We start from the raw sequence: 17513 nt of genomic DNA, 5'->3' as shown, positions 1-17513 counted from the left end.
CTGAAAGGCTTGGGACTTTCTCTGCATCTACAAGTGCCAGCAAGGGTTTACGACAGGGCTCAGGGTGATCTATAGACTGGTATGATTTAACTGTGGATCAATCAACCTATTAGGGGAAAAAAGACAAGGTCAATAAGTATGGGTCTTGGTGAACCAGAGGTCACCCTACATTTTTCAACCTAATGTTCTTATTTCCTTTCCATTAACATTTCATAATGAAAAAATGCCTATATTCTTTAATTTTTAAGATAATTAAGTGAATTTAGTGCCTTTGAAGTGTAGAGGATTTATAATGGCGTCAGGGAATACACTATTAATAATCTACAAGACAGAGGCCACCTGGAGAGCAGCACAGGCTCCATTGCCATTTATGCTCCTCAGCAACCAACTGCAAGGGGGTGGGGGGTGGGGGGATGGTTAGACTTCCTTTGCCAACTCAGAACCAGACTCTTCCCCTGGGAGCAGAAAAACTTGTGTCTTTTGGGACAAGGCTTCGACCCTCTTGGGAAGTGGTTTTCCAGTTGTATTAGGGTTTGAACTTGAACAAACTACAACAAGCACAGATACTCTAAGTACATAGACATCCATGAAACATGTGGTGGAAGCAGAGCATCCTTCTTGCGTTTCCCTCAGGGAAAGAAACACGGCAGCCACCTCTAAGATTGTTACAGCCTAAAAGGCAAGGTCAGGATTGACACAGGGGTACAGAATAAGAGAAAGGTGTGCATGGTTGCCGCCAGGCCCATGCACAGAGAAACTAAAGGTTTCTAAAAACCAGAGGTTAGCCTACTTCTGAGTTCTCCAGGCTGATCATTTAAGGCATCATTTAATAAACATAATTTCAATAATTTTTGGACAATGGTAGAATAAACTCATTTTCTTCTGTTCCTTCCTCGGGCCCCACTAAAAAACAATAAAGGGATTTTTTTAAGGCATAGATTCTCAAAAGCAAAGAAATTAGGAGAGGGCTGGACAGTACCAAAATTTCGAAAGCTAGAAAACAGATGGATGAGTATTAAGTAATTTAGCAAACCCAAGAAAGCCAAAATAAACCAGCAATGGGAAAAGCTGAGAAGCAAACCAATTTATACACAGAGCCCCTCTTAGATAGCTCCACAACTGGCTAATTAAGTACCTTTGGAAGTGGGGATGAAGGTGGGGCTATGTACAGGAAAACAGGGAATCTAAGAAGCAGTGACATCTCCAGATCCTTTGCCTCACACCTCCACTTCATAAACGCTGGGAGCTGTGTTGGCTTAAGATGGTATAATAGCTGCTCTTGGGGTTCGGAAGACACCAGCATGGAGCTTGAGGGTAGGAGTGCATGCTGAAGACACTGTTGAATGAAAAGCTAGGAACCCATGCTGAGGCTCTTCCCCCAACCCCCTTCCCAGCCAGGCTCCACCCACAAGATTCTTCTCTGGGGAATCTGAGTAGCTAAAGAGCAAAGCTCTAAAGGTACCCGCATTTGGTGGCTTTCCCAAGGAAACAGGTCAGTTAGACTCCCCCTCCAGAGAAGGCAGCAGAAGCTCTAACAGGAGCTATAGAGCCTGACTTGTAAACTGAAATTCAAAGATGACCACATAGCTAAGGAAAACCTCTAACACTCTAAAGCCTCTAATATATGAAAATGATTGCTCAAAAGATAAGCTGATTGAGACAGAGACTAAACCATCAGCAAATAAATGGATAAAGAAAATGCATTACAGTTGAACCTTGAATAACATGGGGGTTAGGGGCACCGACCCCCGTGCAGTCAAAATAACGCATGAAACTTTTGACTTCCCAAAAACATAACTGCTAATAACCTATTGTTGACCATAAAGAGTCGGTTAAACATACTTTGTATATTGTATTTATTAGGTACTGTATTCTTACAATTTTGTTAAGAAAATCATAAGAAAGGGGCATCCGACTCTTGATCTTGGCTCAGATCATACCTGTATCAGGCTCTGTGCTGACAGCGTGGAGCCTACTTGGGATTCTTTCTAGCCTTCTCTCTCTGTCCTTCCCCTGTTTGCACACACACTCTCTCTAAAAATAAATAGACTAAAAAATAATAATTTTTTTAAAGAGGATCAAAAAAAGAGAAAATACATTTACAGTACTATGCCTTACTTATTGAAAAAAGACACATACAGGGGTGCCTGGATGGCTCAGTCAGTTAAGCGTCCGGCTTTGGCTCAGGTCATGATCTCATGATTCATGGGTTCGAGCCCCATGTCAGGCTCTGCGCTGACAGCTCGGAGCCTGGAGCCTGCTTCAGATTCTGTGTCTCCCTCTCTCTCTGCCCCTCCCTAACTCGCACTCTGTGTGTGTGTGTCTCTCTCTCAAAAATAAATAAACATTTTAAAATATTTTTTTTTAAAAAGACACATATAAATGGATTCATGCAGCTCAAACCCATGTTGTTCAAGGGTCAGCTGCATACACATACTGTGGAATATTAGCCGTAAAAAAGAAGGAAATGCTGTCATATGGTACAGCATGAATGAACTTTGAAGAAATTATGCTTAAGTGAAATAAGCCAATCACTGAAAGACAAATGCTACATGATCCCACTTATATGAGGTATCTATAGTAATCAAACTCATAGAAACAGAAAATAAAATGGTGACTGCCAGAGGCCTGAGAGGAGAGAAGATGGGGAGTTGTTTACTGGGTGCAGAGTTTCAATCACACAAGATGAAAAAGTTCTAGATGCCTATCGTACAACCATGTGCATATAGATAATACTGTACTGTATTTATTATTGTTCTTCTGTGTTGTGGGGAATAACCAGTGTTTAGATTTTAATCTAGAAATGTAAGCTGTTATGGAGGAGCATGCAGTTGGGAAGGAAGTTCCAGAATGTTTAGAATGTCCAGAGTTGGATTTCATTGCTCAGCCAAAATAATCCCAGGGTACAGATTACCCCTTGCATAATTTATACCCAGCAATTAGACTAGAAATATGAATCCAGAATGTCTCTGATAACCTGAAAAGGTGGAAATGATTACCAAGAGTGGCCCAAAGGATATGGTTAAACTCAATGAAATCAGCATGAAAATGATCCCCAAGGATTTTTTCTTCCCTTTAAGTTTGTGTGGGGCAACTGATTGACAGCTGCCTAATGTGAGTGTTTTGAAAACCCTGAATATGTATGACCAGTATTGTAATTAACGTTGTGATGTTGATATAGAATGAAACTAAATGATATTGTAAATTTATTCTTTTGATGAAACATATGCTTGTGCTGATCCTCCAAACAATTATATTTTATTAAGAGAAAATTTTGTGCCAGAGATGTGATGTCTGATCCTTTTCATCCTTCTGAATATACAGAACACATGGTAACAAAGCGCATGTGCACAGCTACAGGATATTAGGATACAAGAAACAAGGATATAAGAATACAAGAAACAAGGCAAAGCAGTGTATTCCCATGTCCTCCTCTGAATAGCAGCAATTAAAATTCACAGCTGCTGGCTGCCCAGATGTTTCTTGCATTTAGTGCTTTGTAATATGCATCAGTATATATTGTATGGCTGCAGTTTCAGTAAACTAGACAGCTTTGTATTCTAAATTCTGCAGACTAGATCCAGTGTGTATATTTTTTCTTCAGATTAGCTTCCTTCCCCCCTCCCACCCTCTTCATTTGCTTGGGGCATTTGCAGTTCAGAAACAAAAGACATTTCCAGCTCAGGGTTTAGCTGTATCAGAGTGTAAGTGTAGGTCAGGTCTGATTTATGTCGCATGTCTGATAAGCAGGAAAGGAGAGTAAGATGAGGGTTTTGGAAAAGCTGGTGAACTTGGCTTGACTTATGTCTTCTGTTTTGTAGGCAGCCAACATCCCTCTGGTGTCAGAACTTGCCATCGATGACATACATTTTGATGACTTTTCTCTTGATGTTGACGCCATGATCACAGCTGCCCTGCGGATGTTCATGGAGCTGGGGATGGTACAGAAATTTAAAATTGACTATGAGGTAAGATATTCCATGTTGCGTTGACCCCAGGAGTGTACATGGGACAGCATGGTAGCCAGGTTTCCCAAATTGAGTGTGATAATACTCAGCCTGCACACCTCATGGGATTGCCATGAGAATCATGGGAGCTTTGTGGGAGGACTTTGGTTGTTGAAGATCACTCAGACAGAAGGCATCGTTTTGATGACAGCCCACTGGAGACACATACAACTGCCTGATACAACCTCTCCCTTCCCATTTCAGACACTATGTAGGTGGCTCTTGACAGTGAGGAAAAATTATCGAATGGTTCTGTACCACAACTGGAGACACGCCTTCAATGTGTGCCAGCTGATGTTTGCAATGTTAACAGTAAGTGTGTTCAGTGGTGGTGGAAGGTCATCTGTCATTTGTATGGACCTACAGCCTTCTCCTTCATATTTCAATTTCTCTGACAAATTGCCACATGATTTATTTTACACTAGAACTTACCGGCCCTGGTTATGGGAGTATATATTTCACAACAATTTCTGAACTTTAAAACTGTAAAATCACTGACACCTTGAAGCAGGTGTAGTCTTGGAATGATTGCTTGAGTCTCTTTTCAATGTTTTATCTCGGGAAACTGGTTCTTTTTACAAAAGAAATGCTTGGATTTTCAAAGTAATCTTTCTGCAGAGGATATGGGTATGAGTAACAGAACAAAGAGATCACTAGGTAAGACTCTCTAGGCTGGTGGAAAGCCATAGTAGGGGTGTGTGAGCATTACCCACAGGCACATGGAAGTCCTGAGAGAATGCCAGGGAAGATGGCAAAACATAAGTATTTACATGTAAACATATATGTTTACTTTCAAGCTGCTGACTCTATATGTGTATGTGTATTAACATATTTACCATATAAAATAGAACACAAGTTTCAGATTATTATAACATAAATTTAAGTAGCTTCCATCTTTGTAACCACACTAAAATTGAAATCCAAGATAGGGAACTCCAAATGACATACATTTTCCTTTGGCCAGATGAATAAGGACCGTCTGCACCTTCCTTATGAAGTGCTCTGCCCCGTTCTCTGCCTATTAAAATTTTACTCATCCGCTAAGGCATTGATCTAATGCCAGTTTTTCCCCAAAGTCTTCCCCTTTCTCCCCAAACATCAATAATTACTTCTGTCTCTGCACTTTGTCTAGTACAACATGTCTTTCTGCTGTGTGTTTTAAGTCACAGATCTCTCATTCTCATGCTATAGAATCAGCAGCTTGAAACTAAAGAGACAATTTCTTATTCTTTCAACATTTACTTGCTTGCCCAACATTTGTTTATTGAGGGCCTCACCAGCATTTTGCATGCAATCATGCACTTGGAACGTTTTCAACAGATGTGTGTTAGATCAACTTGAACTCAAGTGCGCATATAGCATGAAAAGATGGGACCAAAAAGTCTTCACTTTTATACTTGAGAACTTGTTTTGGGGTCCTCAATTGCTTAAGGACTAGCAGATTGGCCTAGAAAAACTGGACTGGCCCTGTTCTTCTGTAATGTACCCCATTAAAGCAGTTGGTCAGTCAAATGAGGGAGGAAGATGCTTTGAACTATTAGCCTTAATTGCTTGAGGACCAATGTTGCTTTAAGAAAAATAAATTAACCACTTTCATCTTGCTTTTCCGTATCAGATCTCAGTAGACAAAGAATAATTTTCTGTGTGCAGAGTTTATGTGTCTAGCTCACAGAAGACATTCAATAAAGAAATTAACCTGTTATTTTGGAGAACCTCTGGATTTATGGTGGATTGCCAAAAATAAGTAAGCAGGAGCCTTGTTCAATGAAGGAAAAAAGGAATGGCCTTGATACTGTGAGTTAGAGATGTCAAAGATAGAAACAGACTTCTATGACAAGCCTTAAAATAGTTGGGATGGGGGAAGTTAGCAACAGCAATGGCGTCGAGGAGGACACTTAGGAGTAGAAGGAAATACATACAAGTTTTCTTCAGTAAATGTTTCCAAAATACAGACAATCTGGATCCTTTTCAACAACTTGAAGAAAGCAGAACTCTCAAACTCTGTCTCTACAATGGGGGTATTCATACTTCCAGAATATTCCAAGGGTATAGTTATTTTTGCAAGCCTGCTCAGCAACCTTGAAGAGTAGCACTGTGTGAGAGGTTTTCAGTTTTGTTTTTGTATTAATGCTAGCTCAAAAAGAGGAACATTCTCTGTTAACGTTCCCATCCTGACTTTGAAAAGAATACATTGGTGAATGTTAGTTTTTCTCCCTCACGTTGAATTGAGAAGCCACATCTGGAAAAGATATTATTTCCTGCTCATTAAATTTTGCTGAACTTGACTAAGGGTTACAATAGGTTGAAAATGTCAACTTCTGTCCCTAACACAAGCCGTCTCTTCAACTTGACCATGGGCAGGCTGGTTAATGAGAATTTTTTAACTAAGAAAATAATTATCGAGATGAAAAAAAGATTACTTGGTCAGTGATGAAAAGGGTGAATTTAATTTACTCATCAATTCTAATTTCTGGAATACAACCTCAGCCTATGGCAAAATGATAACCTCCTCACACTCCTGAAGACCGTTAGGAGCTTTCGCTGTTTTGTTCTCATCAGTGATTGTATTTGCATTTGAGTTATCTCATATTGCATTTCCATGTGTTGAGTTAGAAACAAGATATTCTCTTAATATAAAAAAAAAAAAAAAATCACCACGCACCCACCACTGGATTTGGCCTGAGTCCCAAAGCCGGAAGAGCATGGCGCACATATACTAAGTTTTCCTCTAGATGGCACTCCAAGGCAAAGTTTCCCAGCCAGTTGCCAGGAAAGAAGAGGGAAAAAACCTTCCCAACCTTCCCTCAAAGTATTTCTTTTCTTCTAGGACAAGAGATAATAAGGCACACACTGCAGCACTCTTTTCTTTAAAGAGGCACCAACAGAACCAGTGTGTCCAAAAAGAGCCCCTCCTATCAGGGTGAGCTGTATTCTGACTGCCTTGCCCACCCAGCTGTTAGCAGGAATAATACATGTGACCTTATATCTGTGGGCTTGTGTGTATTTTTCTAAGCCCATTGTCTCTGAGAGTGGGAAGATGCATAGTCCTGTATCATTGCTGAGCAAATTATGACACCATGTACAACAGGACAAGCAAATTGTAAATATACGCAGCAGCTTCCAAACCTTTAACCCTGAAGTCATTTTGAATATGAAAAATAAACTTACTGACTCAGAATTACATTTTGCAAAAGTATTCAACCGCATGTCTAGGTAACGAATAGGTTTTGTTCCTTTGGCAGGGGAGAAAAAAAAGAATGGACCACTTTGAAGAATAGGCGATTTGATGTAAAAGGGTGGAAATTTAGCTCACTGGGAACCCTACTAATGATTTCCTAATTTATTCCATGCCTCTGGCCTGAAATTCCAAATTTTGAAATGAAAGCTTCAATATTATTCTTTGCTTCTAAAGAGATGTTTATATAGTTAAAATTTACCAAATATTTTGGATTCCTTGAATAAATACAGCATGTAGTGCCAGCTACTATTTGTGGTTAAAACAAGGAATAAAAACCTGCAGATCAAGAATAATTATACAAATTCTCTTTGTTTATGGAAGCTTGTAGAGTAAATATTCCATTAAGCACATACATAATGAAAGATGAGAATGCATTTCTTATATTAACATGCAGACCAGATAAAGAAAATGGCTGTGCTTTTGTTTGTATTCTGTAAAATAAAAGGTATGTGGTGGTGCTAAGGTTGCAGAGACATTTTTTGGTTTTATAAATGATGTATGAGTTCTGACAGATTCTCCAGGGGCGGGGGAGAAAAAGGTTTCCTTAAGAGTCAGTGTTCTTTACTATCCCATAAATGTACTCATTAGCACTTTGGGCCATGCCCTGCATCCTGTAGGGCTCAATAGAGATTCATTTGAATGAGTGGATTTAGTTGAGAGTGATATTATTCATGTTGCTTAGTGTCCAGTTTTTTAAAAAACTATAAAACGATGAACAACTATCACTGTTAGAAATCTTGTTTTTCCTTCATATCACACTAAGGTTCAGCTAGGGTTCATATAGAATATTATGATCCTGCAGAATTCACTGGATATGAAAAGAGAAGAGCACATCTTCACATTAAAATTTATGGTGCTGCTGGCAGTGTGGCGCTGGTGGGGGATTGCAGTTAAACACTAATAATAACCAAGTATCACAGCAAACACATTGACACCCCCTGACATTTACTGGGGGCTTCTTAAATCTTAAATGTGGAGGTAGCGTGTTTAAGTCCATATTTGTGTTGTCAACAAGGTTATTTTCAAAGATAAGCCAAGGCATTTTATTGATCATTCAAACTAGAAAGCAGAAGGGACGCTTAGGGAGAAAAATCCATCCTATTCACCAGCTTGAGGATAATGTGCTGTCTGCTGTCTGCCATTTTCAGAGAAGTCCTTGATTTTTGAGATAGAAAATTTATTCTGGAAGGAGATCTGAGAAGCACAATTAGAACTCTCCTCCCCACCACCCCACCACCCCCAACCTCCCAAGAAGGACAGAACCAATTAAATTTTTTTAGAACCAATTTAATTTTTGAATAAAATTGTTTTCACTAAGTAACCAGAATCCCAATCTCAACAGGAATCTAATTTCTTTGTAGATCGTAACATTGTGGGGTGCAAAGACCTGTTTTGTTCTGTAACTGTGTATAATAAAGTGACAATAATCATGTTTATAATTATCAAACATCATTGTATTTCCTTTTCAATGTAAGTAGCAACTACTCTACCTACCTTAAAATAAATGGTAGCATTATCATAATAATGCAATAAAATCTGCATGTTAGAAAAGCCAGTTCTTTAATCTTCATGTAGGTATGTCTTGACTTCCAGTGTAACTTTAAAAGATGGTAAATATTTAATTTAAGAAAAGAGTGATTTTCAATGTATTTGCAGATTATCAGTACTGGGCACTACAAATTAACTATGGAGCTAATCAATTTGAATACTGTTTAAATTACATTTATGACTCCTGCTTTTTAATCATTTAAGAACATTTCTATTTTTATTCTCTCTGGCCACCTCTGAGAGCCCCAATTAGGCACTCCATGCTTCTAGTTGACATTCCCTTTATCCACATTTATTTTATAAAAGGGAAAAGGCAAAGCCACACATAATTAAGAACCTGTGTGCTAATAACCAAACATACAATTGGGCAGAAGGATAATCCAATCCATTTCCTCACACAGGAGAGTAACCTCCATAACTCACTTTAAGCGCTGCCATTCATGAGTTATGGGTCATTCCCTTTCTAGTGAAAATAAATTCTCCCGCACCATCAGCCAGAGCTGGGTATTTTTCTTAGGACATGTAAATTGTAAAAGTGTATGAACATAATCACGTCCGGCATTTCGGGGAACATATAAGCTCTTGCTTATGGACACAGGCTGGTAAGGAAATGAATGTGGTTTCAGGGTTGAGGCTGCCTAGTTACAATATAGGATTTTTGATTAAAGGGAATTTATTCTTGAGATTTTTACGGTGTTGGTAAACTGCTTAATCTGTCGCTTTGTGTTTTATGACACCAGCCGCGTCCTCCAGGTCAGGGAGACCCAGCAGCAGAGCCAGGATCGTTTATCACAGCCTCCATTTTCCACGGTTTATAACTTAGTGATGGCACTTTCTTGGGGCTGAAAACTGGCACTTCAGGGTGTCAAGTTGGGAGCTTTAAAAAGTTTTAATTCTTCATGAGTCCCGTGTTCAATTTTGGCTCAGTGATAGCTAATACAAATTTGGGTAATCTTTGAAGAGCCACCATATTCTTGAAATTCATCAGCCTGGCCTCGTACTCAGAGAGGTCTATCTCTGCACAATTAATGTTTGCCAAGTAATCGGCCTCATTTTCTGTACTCACAAACCACATGTTGTATTATATTCAGTTCAGTAGTAATTTATCATAAACTATAAACTATCTTCCCAAACAGGAACAAAAAAAATCTCTGCCCTCAAAATATTGCAAAGCACATATATTTTTAGTGTTGAAAGCTAAGTCCTTAAGAATCAAATATGCTTTTTCTTGTTTCTTCTTGAAATACAATGTGTGCTGCATGCATGCAGATATATTTCTTATATTATCTAAATTGAAGTAGAAACTGGGTTTTTTTTCAAGCCTTGTTAAGATACCTACCTGAAAATTCCCATAATTATACCATTTGTATATCTTTTTACACATTTTATCAAAGTATGAGAGCAGAGGTGTTTGGCCAGTTTTTGACTACATCAGATCTTCTTGAGAATGAAACAAAGTGTGTTGACACATGCTGGAGGTTTGCTTTAAAAGACTCTAGCACACAAACCAACAAAACAATACATGTGAACAGAGAGGTGAAACAAGACCAGCAAACCATGGATCCTGTTGAAGTTAGATAATGAATATGTGGGGGGTCATTATAGTATTCTAGTCTGTGTATGCTTTTAACTTGCCAAAATAAATTATTTAAATTATGGTGGTAAGTAGATTAAAAATTAAGTCTTGGAAGTGGTTAAAAAATAACCCAATAAAATTTATTAAAATCAACCCAGTTTTTTTTCATGCACCAAGCGTTTTTCTCAACACACGTAATTACACCAGACAGACCACTAAGTTTTGCCTTTCTCAGACTTCCATGAGCAAACATTTGCCACATTATTTTAGGTTAAGAGTCACAGTATGTCCAAAACATGACTTAGGTTTTACAGTTTGATGAAAAGTGCCTTCAGAGGCTTCTGCTTGTAACAGAAAGTATTTAACAGAAAGTATTTAAATATAGACTGTAAGGTTTTCCCAACTCTTAGCTTGGTAAGGGAAGGGTCATTGTAGACTTAATCAGTATTTGGCTGCATTCATCTTGAGGAAAAAGAGAAGCAAATTTGATCAAACTACCCCACTCCCATGGACAATTAGACAAACTACAACTGGTTTGTGTAACATTACATGCTTTGGTTAAAGAGACACATAAACATAGTGCTGGATGTTGGTCCCCTAACAGCTGGAAAGGTTCTGGTCTCTGGACCTCAAAAATAGGACTGAAGTGCCTCTTTTTCATCTCAGCACACTGTAAATATTATGGTAAATATTACTGTAAATAGCAGAGGGGTATAACCATTAAATCTAGATGCTCTGGTTTGTGAAGTAGTGTTTTTTCCCTAGTAGAGGATTGTGGCTATTAACACCTGTTCTCTCCCTGGTTGACAAAGGTAGGATTCTTTTTTTTTTTTTTTAATTTTTTTTTTTACGTTTATATATTTTTGAGAGAGACAGAGTGCAAGCGGGGGAGGGGCAGAGAGAGAGGGAGACACAGAATCTGAAACAGGCTCCAGGCTCTGAGCTGTCAACACAGAGCCCCATGCAGGGCTCGAACTCACAAACTGCGAGATCATGACCAGAGCCAAAGTCGGACGCTTAACCGACTGAGCCACCCAGTCACCCCAATAGGATTCTATTTTTAAAAGAAAGTAGGATATGGCATCAAGTAGCATCCATTAGTTTATAAGCGCTCTTGGTAAGTAATTGAAATCTGCTTCCACCTTAAAGCTTGAGAAAGTCCTCTGCCTAAACTCATTGCTTTGGAGCAACTGAATAGGTTGATGCCCATCAGCCTGTCCCTTGGATTTGTATGTTGAGAGGTAGCCATTCCTTCTTGAAGCAAACAAAACAGAGCCCCAAAGGGAAACATGCTGGGCTTACTGTACATGCCCATGGAGCCCAAACATGTGCCTTAACAACTCTCACGATGCTGTTCCACCCACACTGGGGTGTGTGCTCAGTTGGGAGGGTGACTGAAGGCACCCTTCTCATAGCACCTCTGATTCTTGTTCGCAGATCTAAGTTTCACAGATAGACATGAGCATCCTGGATGTGGCATTTACAATGAAGCCCTCAAAGAGTGCTCTTTGGCTAAAACAAATTTGATTTTAATACTGTACCAAACGAAGACCCCAGACAGTGACCCTGCAACACTCTGCACACCAGAAATTAAGAAAACCAGAAATTAAATGTTGTTTCTTTAAATGCTGCGTTTCAGTCCTAAGCTCACATCACTTCCAAGTTGAAATCATCTGTAGGTCCGTTGAGACATGACACAAATTAGGGATATGGTGTGCAGATTCTTCGAGAAGGGCACTTCCTTGAAAAACCATGTTCGTCAAAACCCCTTGGAATGGTCTGAGCAGGCCTCATTGCTCTTCTTACCCCGAAGAGACAAGGATGAAGGGGAGAAGAAAGACTCTACAAAAACCCATCACACTCTCCCTCAACCTTAGCCAATCCACTGAGGACTCTGCTTCTGTGCCTGGCTGTCAGCATCCATGGAGGAACATTCAGAACCAAGAACCTTCACTTTGGAATTTCTGTGACCATTAGGAATTTCTAGTAGATCATTGGACTCCCTCCCTCCTTAGTCTGCCATGTGGCAGATCTTGAAATCAACAGGATGAACTCAAGAAATCCCTCATCATTCAGTATCTCTGACACCCAAGGTTCAAAAACAAATGTGAAGGCAGAATTTCTGGCATCACTTTCTCAGATTCCCATGCCAGTTCACACATATGACAAGGAGCATGCAGTCCGTAATCTACCTTCTCCAGAAACACAGCAGGGTGGCTGAGCATGCTGTTATATATATATTTTTACCTACACACACACACACACACACACACACACACACACACGTTCTTTATGGAAATTTTGGATGCAAAGGAAAATTTTTAAGTCACCTGTGATCCCAGTAATGTTTTGATGTACATACTTACAATCTTTTTTTATGCATATATTGAGAATTTTTATAAAGTTGGGATGTTACATATAAACCATTATATCTCTTTTCTCTCCAACCCTCATTTGTAAATCACTATTTATTATCAGTTATATCTTCATGCACCAGAGCTTATGTTAGGCTCAAGATGTCCAGTGGCTCTGCAATATCAACCTATTACTATTCAAGAATAACATCCTTCATGGTATAAAGCACACACCAACTGATTCTTTAGAGCCATGTCACCTAGCACTCTATCATCACAAGAATATATAAAAGCTGCATAACTGTACCCTCACCCTCACCCTAGTGGCTGGAATAGTACAGTGGATGAGAACACACTCGGGAGCCAGGTTGCCTGAGCTCTCATCCACCTCTGTTACATTCTAACAATGTAGTTTAGTGCCTCAATATCCTCATCTGTAAAATGAGGGAGATAAGAACAGTGTTTCCCTTAGACGGTTCTTAGAAGGATTAAATGAGTTAACGTGTTTGAAGTATTTAGAACAGTGCCTGGCATACACTGCACTATGGAAGTGTTAGCTGTTGTTAATAATACCCCAAGCCTTTTCTCAGATATACCAGTTGCTTGATACATAATAAGCACTTAATAACATTTGTTAAATGAATGAAGCCTCTGTAGCACCATCTATATTGTGTTGATATTATGGCTATTGTTTTTTAAGCCTTTTTGGATTCTGCGGAGCCACAAAACAACAGTCATTTTTCTCTGCCCATGATATTCCTCCATTTACTAGTGTTGTATGGGATCAGCTTTGGTCGTATATCCTAGCTGGTTTAAATTTTACGGTGACCAGATGAAAGGAAATTACTGGATAGCCTAGGGTACCCCGTGAATCAATCTAATTTTCTGGGTTCTTTGGATCCCATTGATTATATGCTTTGGTGGCCAGAAGCAGGATTATCTCAGCATACGTTTTAAGCCAAGAGAGGACTATCATTGGAAGCCTACTCAGAGAGTAGCCACAGACTTTTCTGGAAAGGGTGATGTGAGAACTAGGTCTATATGAATTGACCGTCACTTTGCTTAGATGTATTGTACCCATTGCCTTACAGTTTTTATATGGACTGTGAAGAAATATAGGTAAGAAAATAGATTAATTTAAAGGTCAATAAAACCCAGAATTCTTGGGTCAGGAAGAGAAAAGATATCATTGTATTTGAAAATAAAAGAATAAAATAGAGTCAGGCATGGGATAAATACATTAAATAATACTTTCCACTGCCACTGTGTTCTTTTGATAGTATATTGTCCTCAGCAGGCAGTTGACTTTTTCTCCTCGACATGGGTAAGTGTAGGTCTGAATGAAGACGGTTTGAAGGAAGATGGATGGGGTGGGGGAGGGGCGAACGGACATTTACTGGCAGGTGGACACATTTCAAGCCTCATGATTCTCTAGAAACCATTTACCAGGCAGCTTTAAATCACAGTCAAGAGATAGGTGCTGCTTCAGTAACTCAGGTATCACAGTTGAGAGAGGTAAATATGTTCTGTGTGACTGTGTGTGTGCTGTACTTCAGGGATTCTTTACTCTGATGATCTAGAGTTGGGTTTCATGGTCTTTGAATACCATAACATTATAGAATAATTTCTGGGAAGAGGGGCCATGACTTTTATCAAATTCTCAGAAGTATCCATGATCCAAATAGTTTAAGAGCTCAATGTGGATTCCTAGGAAGGGGCGGGGAGGAAAGTGGCTGCATAGAAAATCACAGTAAAATATATCCCATCATTTTATATAATGGGTGATAACTGATGGCTTAAAAATGACTCAGGGTTTTGATCTGGAGCCTATTAGAGGCATTTGGTTTCAACTCCCAATTAAATATCTAATCTAATTACCTTATTTTAACATTATCCCTATTCTTACTGTTCTAATTCATCAGCTCATTCTAATTAATAACATTTTCACAGGCAAAACCTCTCTAAATTTTAGTGCAGTTCTATTGTTTACAGCACTGATTTCCACAGTATTGTGGATAATTATTTCATATTTGATAGACTTTCAGGATTTACTTATTATTAACAAGATCCAAACCCAGCAAACTGACTTATAGTTTCAAGATGACAGAGATGACAAAGACCTTTATATCCCTTCTCCCTTCAAAATCACACCAAAAATAGGAAGGGAACAAGAAATGGATACACATCCCACCTTTCATGGAACCATAATGCATGAGGGCAGAAAATGGAGGGAGGATGTTCATAGTTTAGTAGAGAAAAGGAAGATCTAACCCAAGTGCCTTTGGGGTGAGGGGATGGAGGCAGTGGTACACGTGAGAAACATCCCCTCCAGAACCTATCAAGGTTTAGGATCCAGAGGCATTAGAGAATACAAAAATGGGGTGAAGTGGAGGGAGGGGGTGATGAAAACACTGAGTCCCCAAGTCCCCACCCCTTCTCCATATAGTCAGAGGCCTACTCTTCTCACCTATGCAGGAGATAGAATATTTGCTGCAGAAACTAAACCCCAGACTTGAGGACACCAGCAAAAGAAAAGTTAAGGTGAAGTACATCCCGAAAATGAGAGAATTAAGTGAAAGTCTACATTCTCAAAGATGAGAAGATACAAGTCTCTTTTCTCATAATGTCAACATCCATGTTTACACCATTTCCAAGCAAGAGATTGGGACGTCCACAGAACAGGAGTTTAGATACTGACATTTGGGGCCCCCAACAAAAGACCAGCTGGCCATCTGCTCACCTTGTGGGAAGGCCCAGAAATCTACAGACACCACCCCCAAACACTGGTGTGTGGCAAACATTATAATACTTTACTCTTAGATGAGTAGACACTCAAGGATATCAGGTGTTTGAGGGAAACCAGCAAACAGAGAGGAAAAGGAGTTTAGAGGAAACAGGTAACAAGGAGCAGAAGAGAATTTCAGAGGAATTATAATTATCTTCAAAAAGATAAAAGACTATAATGAGAAAAGAATAGCATGCTATGAGAAAAGGAGCAACAGGCAAGAAAATGCTTACAAATTAAAAATATTATTATTCCTGGAAAGAGGGGGAAAATGTGGGAAAGAAGAGGCAAGAAAATAAAAGAATCAATACAGGAAGTCCAATATTCAATTGGAGTTCCATTCAATAGGACACAACAGTAAAAAGAAAACTATTTTTTAGAAAGATTACAAAAATATTGTACTGAAGAAACTGAGCCTCCATGTTGAAAAAGCCTTGCCAAGCCAAATGATGGGGGAAAAGTCCCAAACCAAAGCATATCTTTGAGAAATTGCCAAACCCTAGGGATAGAGAGAGGATTCTAAGAGAGAGGAAATCAAATAGCATACAGTGTTAGGAATAAGAACTGCATATACTTCTCAGAAACGGCTTCAGAAGTTAGAAAACCATAGAGCAGTCTTTCAACATTCTGAGTGGAAATGTTGCAACCCAGAATTGTAGGGGAGGCTAACAACTGAATGAAGACATTTTCAGTCCTGCAAAGCCTCAAAAGCTAATTCACTCCCCCAGTGTTGAAAAGTTAATACCCTTTCTCACAACGCCACTGACAGATGTACTCCTGCGAAATGAGGGGGGAAATGAAGAAGGACAGAGATGTGGGTTGCAAGAGCCTGGAGGTCAACCCTGGGAGAGAAAAGCTGGCAGCAGATAGAGAATCCAGACCACAGAGCAGGACCAGGCCACCACAGGGTGTCCCCAGGACGGGAAGGCATCTAAGAAATGGTGTGCCCCTTTGGAGAGCTGTGTAGGATGTGAGAAGACTCAGATGTTCAAAGAAATCTTCACTCCAGGAAATAAAAACATTCACATCAGAAGGGAAACAAGCCCCAGATCCTAGTTGGCTCAGCAGTGTCTATGAATAGAGTGCAGATCAGGAAAGCGCTGTATCTGGATTGCATTGTGAATGTGGGGGAGGGAAGAGAGTACGTGTGAAGATAATTCTCACCCATCACAAGACATCAATGTTTAAGAGCAAACTCTGGCACCTGTATGCTGGGAGTTGGCCCGCCTCTACCACGTACTAGCTCGAAGTCCCTAAGCACATTACGTAGCTTCTCTGTGCCTCTGTTTCTTCTTACCTGGGGATAACAGTGGTTTCTACCTCACACGGCTGTGATGCGAATTAAGTCAGTTAAACAGTTGTAGAGTTCTTAGGAGAGTGTCGGCACATAGGAAGGACTGTATAGGCACTTAACGACTAACCAAGTGCTAATAATATGTACATACTATATAGAAATATGGTAGAAAATAATTACCAAATTAGTAAAAGATTAGATGCCTTTGGGAATCAGGAAAGGGGAAGGATGAGGGACTACTGTTTTTGATCCTAAGTCTCTTACTACGATTTTATTTTTTTTTTAACTATTCAGGCAATACATTAAAGTAAAATAAAATTAACTTAAAACCAACAGCCAACTCCAAATTTTAAAATGAAGGGGCACACACAGCTTTGATATGGACTACTTCATTCCCCCCATCAACAATTTACTAACATTCCTATTTGCTATGCTAGTGAAATTACGTGTATTTCTGAATGTAGCAGAGAACCCAACTTAATTTTTAAAAATAAAACTGTCGGGGCGCCTGGGTGGCTCAGTCGGTTGAGCGCCGACTTCCGTTCAGGTCACGATCACGCGGTCTGTGAGTTCGAGCCCCGCATCGGGCCCCTGTGCTGACAGCTCAGAGCCCGGAGCCTGTTTCAATTCTGTGTCTCCCTCTCTCTGACCCTCCCCCATTCATGCTCTGTCTCTCTCTGTCTCAAAAATAAATAAACGTTAAAAAAAAAA

At 39.6% G+C, this 17513-nt stretch overlaps 1 protein-coding gene across 8 annotated transcripts in view; it reads left to right on the top strand.

Moving 5' to 3' along the window:
* Positions 1-17513, top strand: part of PDE11A (phosphodiesterase 11A) — a 411234-nt gene that overhangs the window by 318451 nt on the left and 75270 nt on the right. For all 8 annotated transcript variants that reach the window (XM_042949239.1, XM_042949237.1, XM_042949238.1 and 5 more), the window contains 2 exons: positions 3822-3968; positions 4212-4319. In XM_042949239.1, coding sequence (XP_042805173.1) covers positions 3822-3968; positions 4212-4319 — 255 coding nt within the window. The remainder of the gene's footprint in view (positions 1-3821; positions 3969-4211; positions 4320-17513) is intronic.

Source organism: Panthera leo, chromosome C1 (assembly GCF_018350215.1).
Source record: "Panthera leo isolate Ple1 chromosome C1, P.leo_Ple1_pat1.1, whole genome shotgun sequence".
Classification (NCBI taxonomy): Eukaryota; Metazoa; Chordata; class Mammalia; order Carnivora; family Felidae; genus Panthera; species Panthera leo.
The sequence above is the reverse complement of the archived record's forward strand: the minus strand, read 5'-3'. Positions and strand labels throughout refer to the sequence as shown.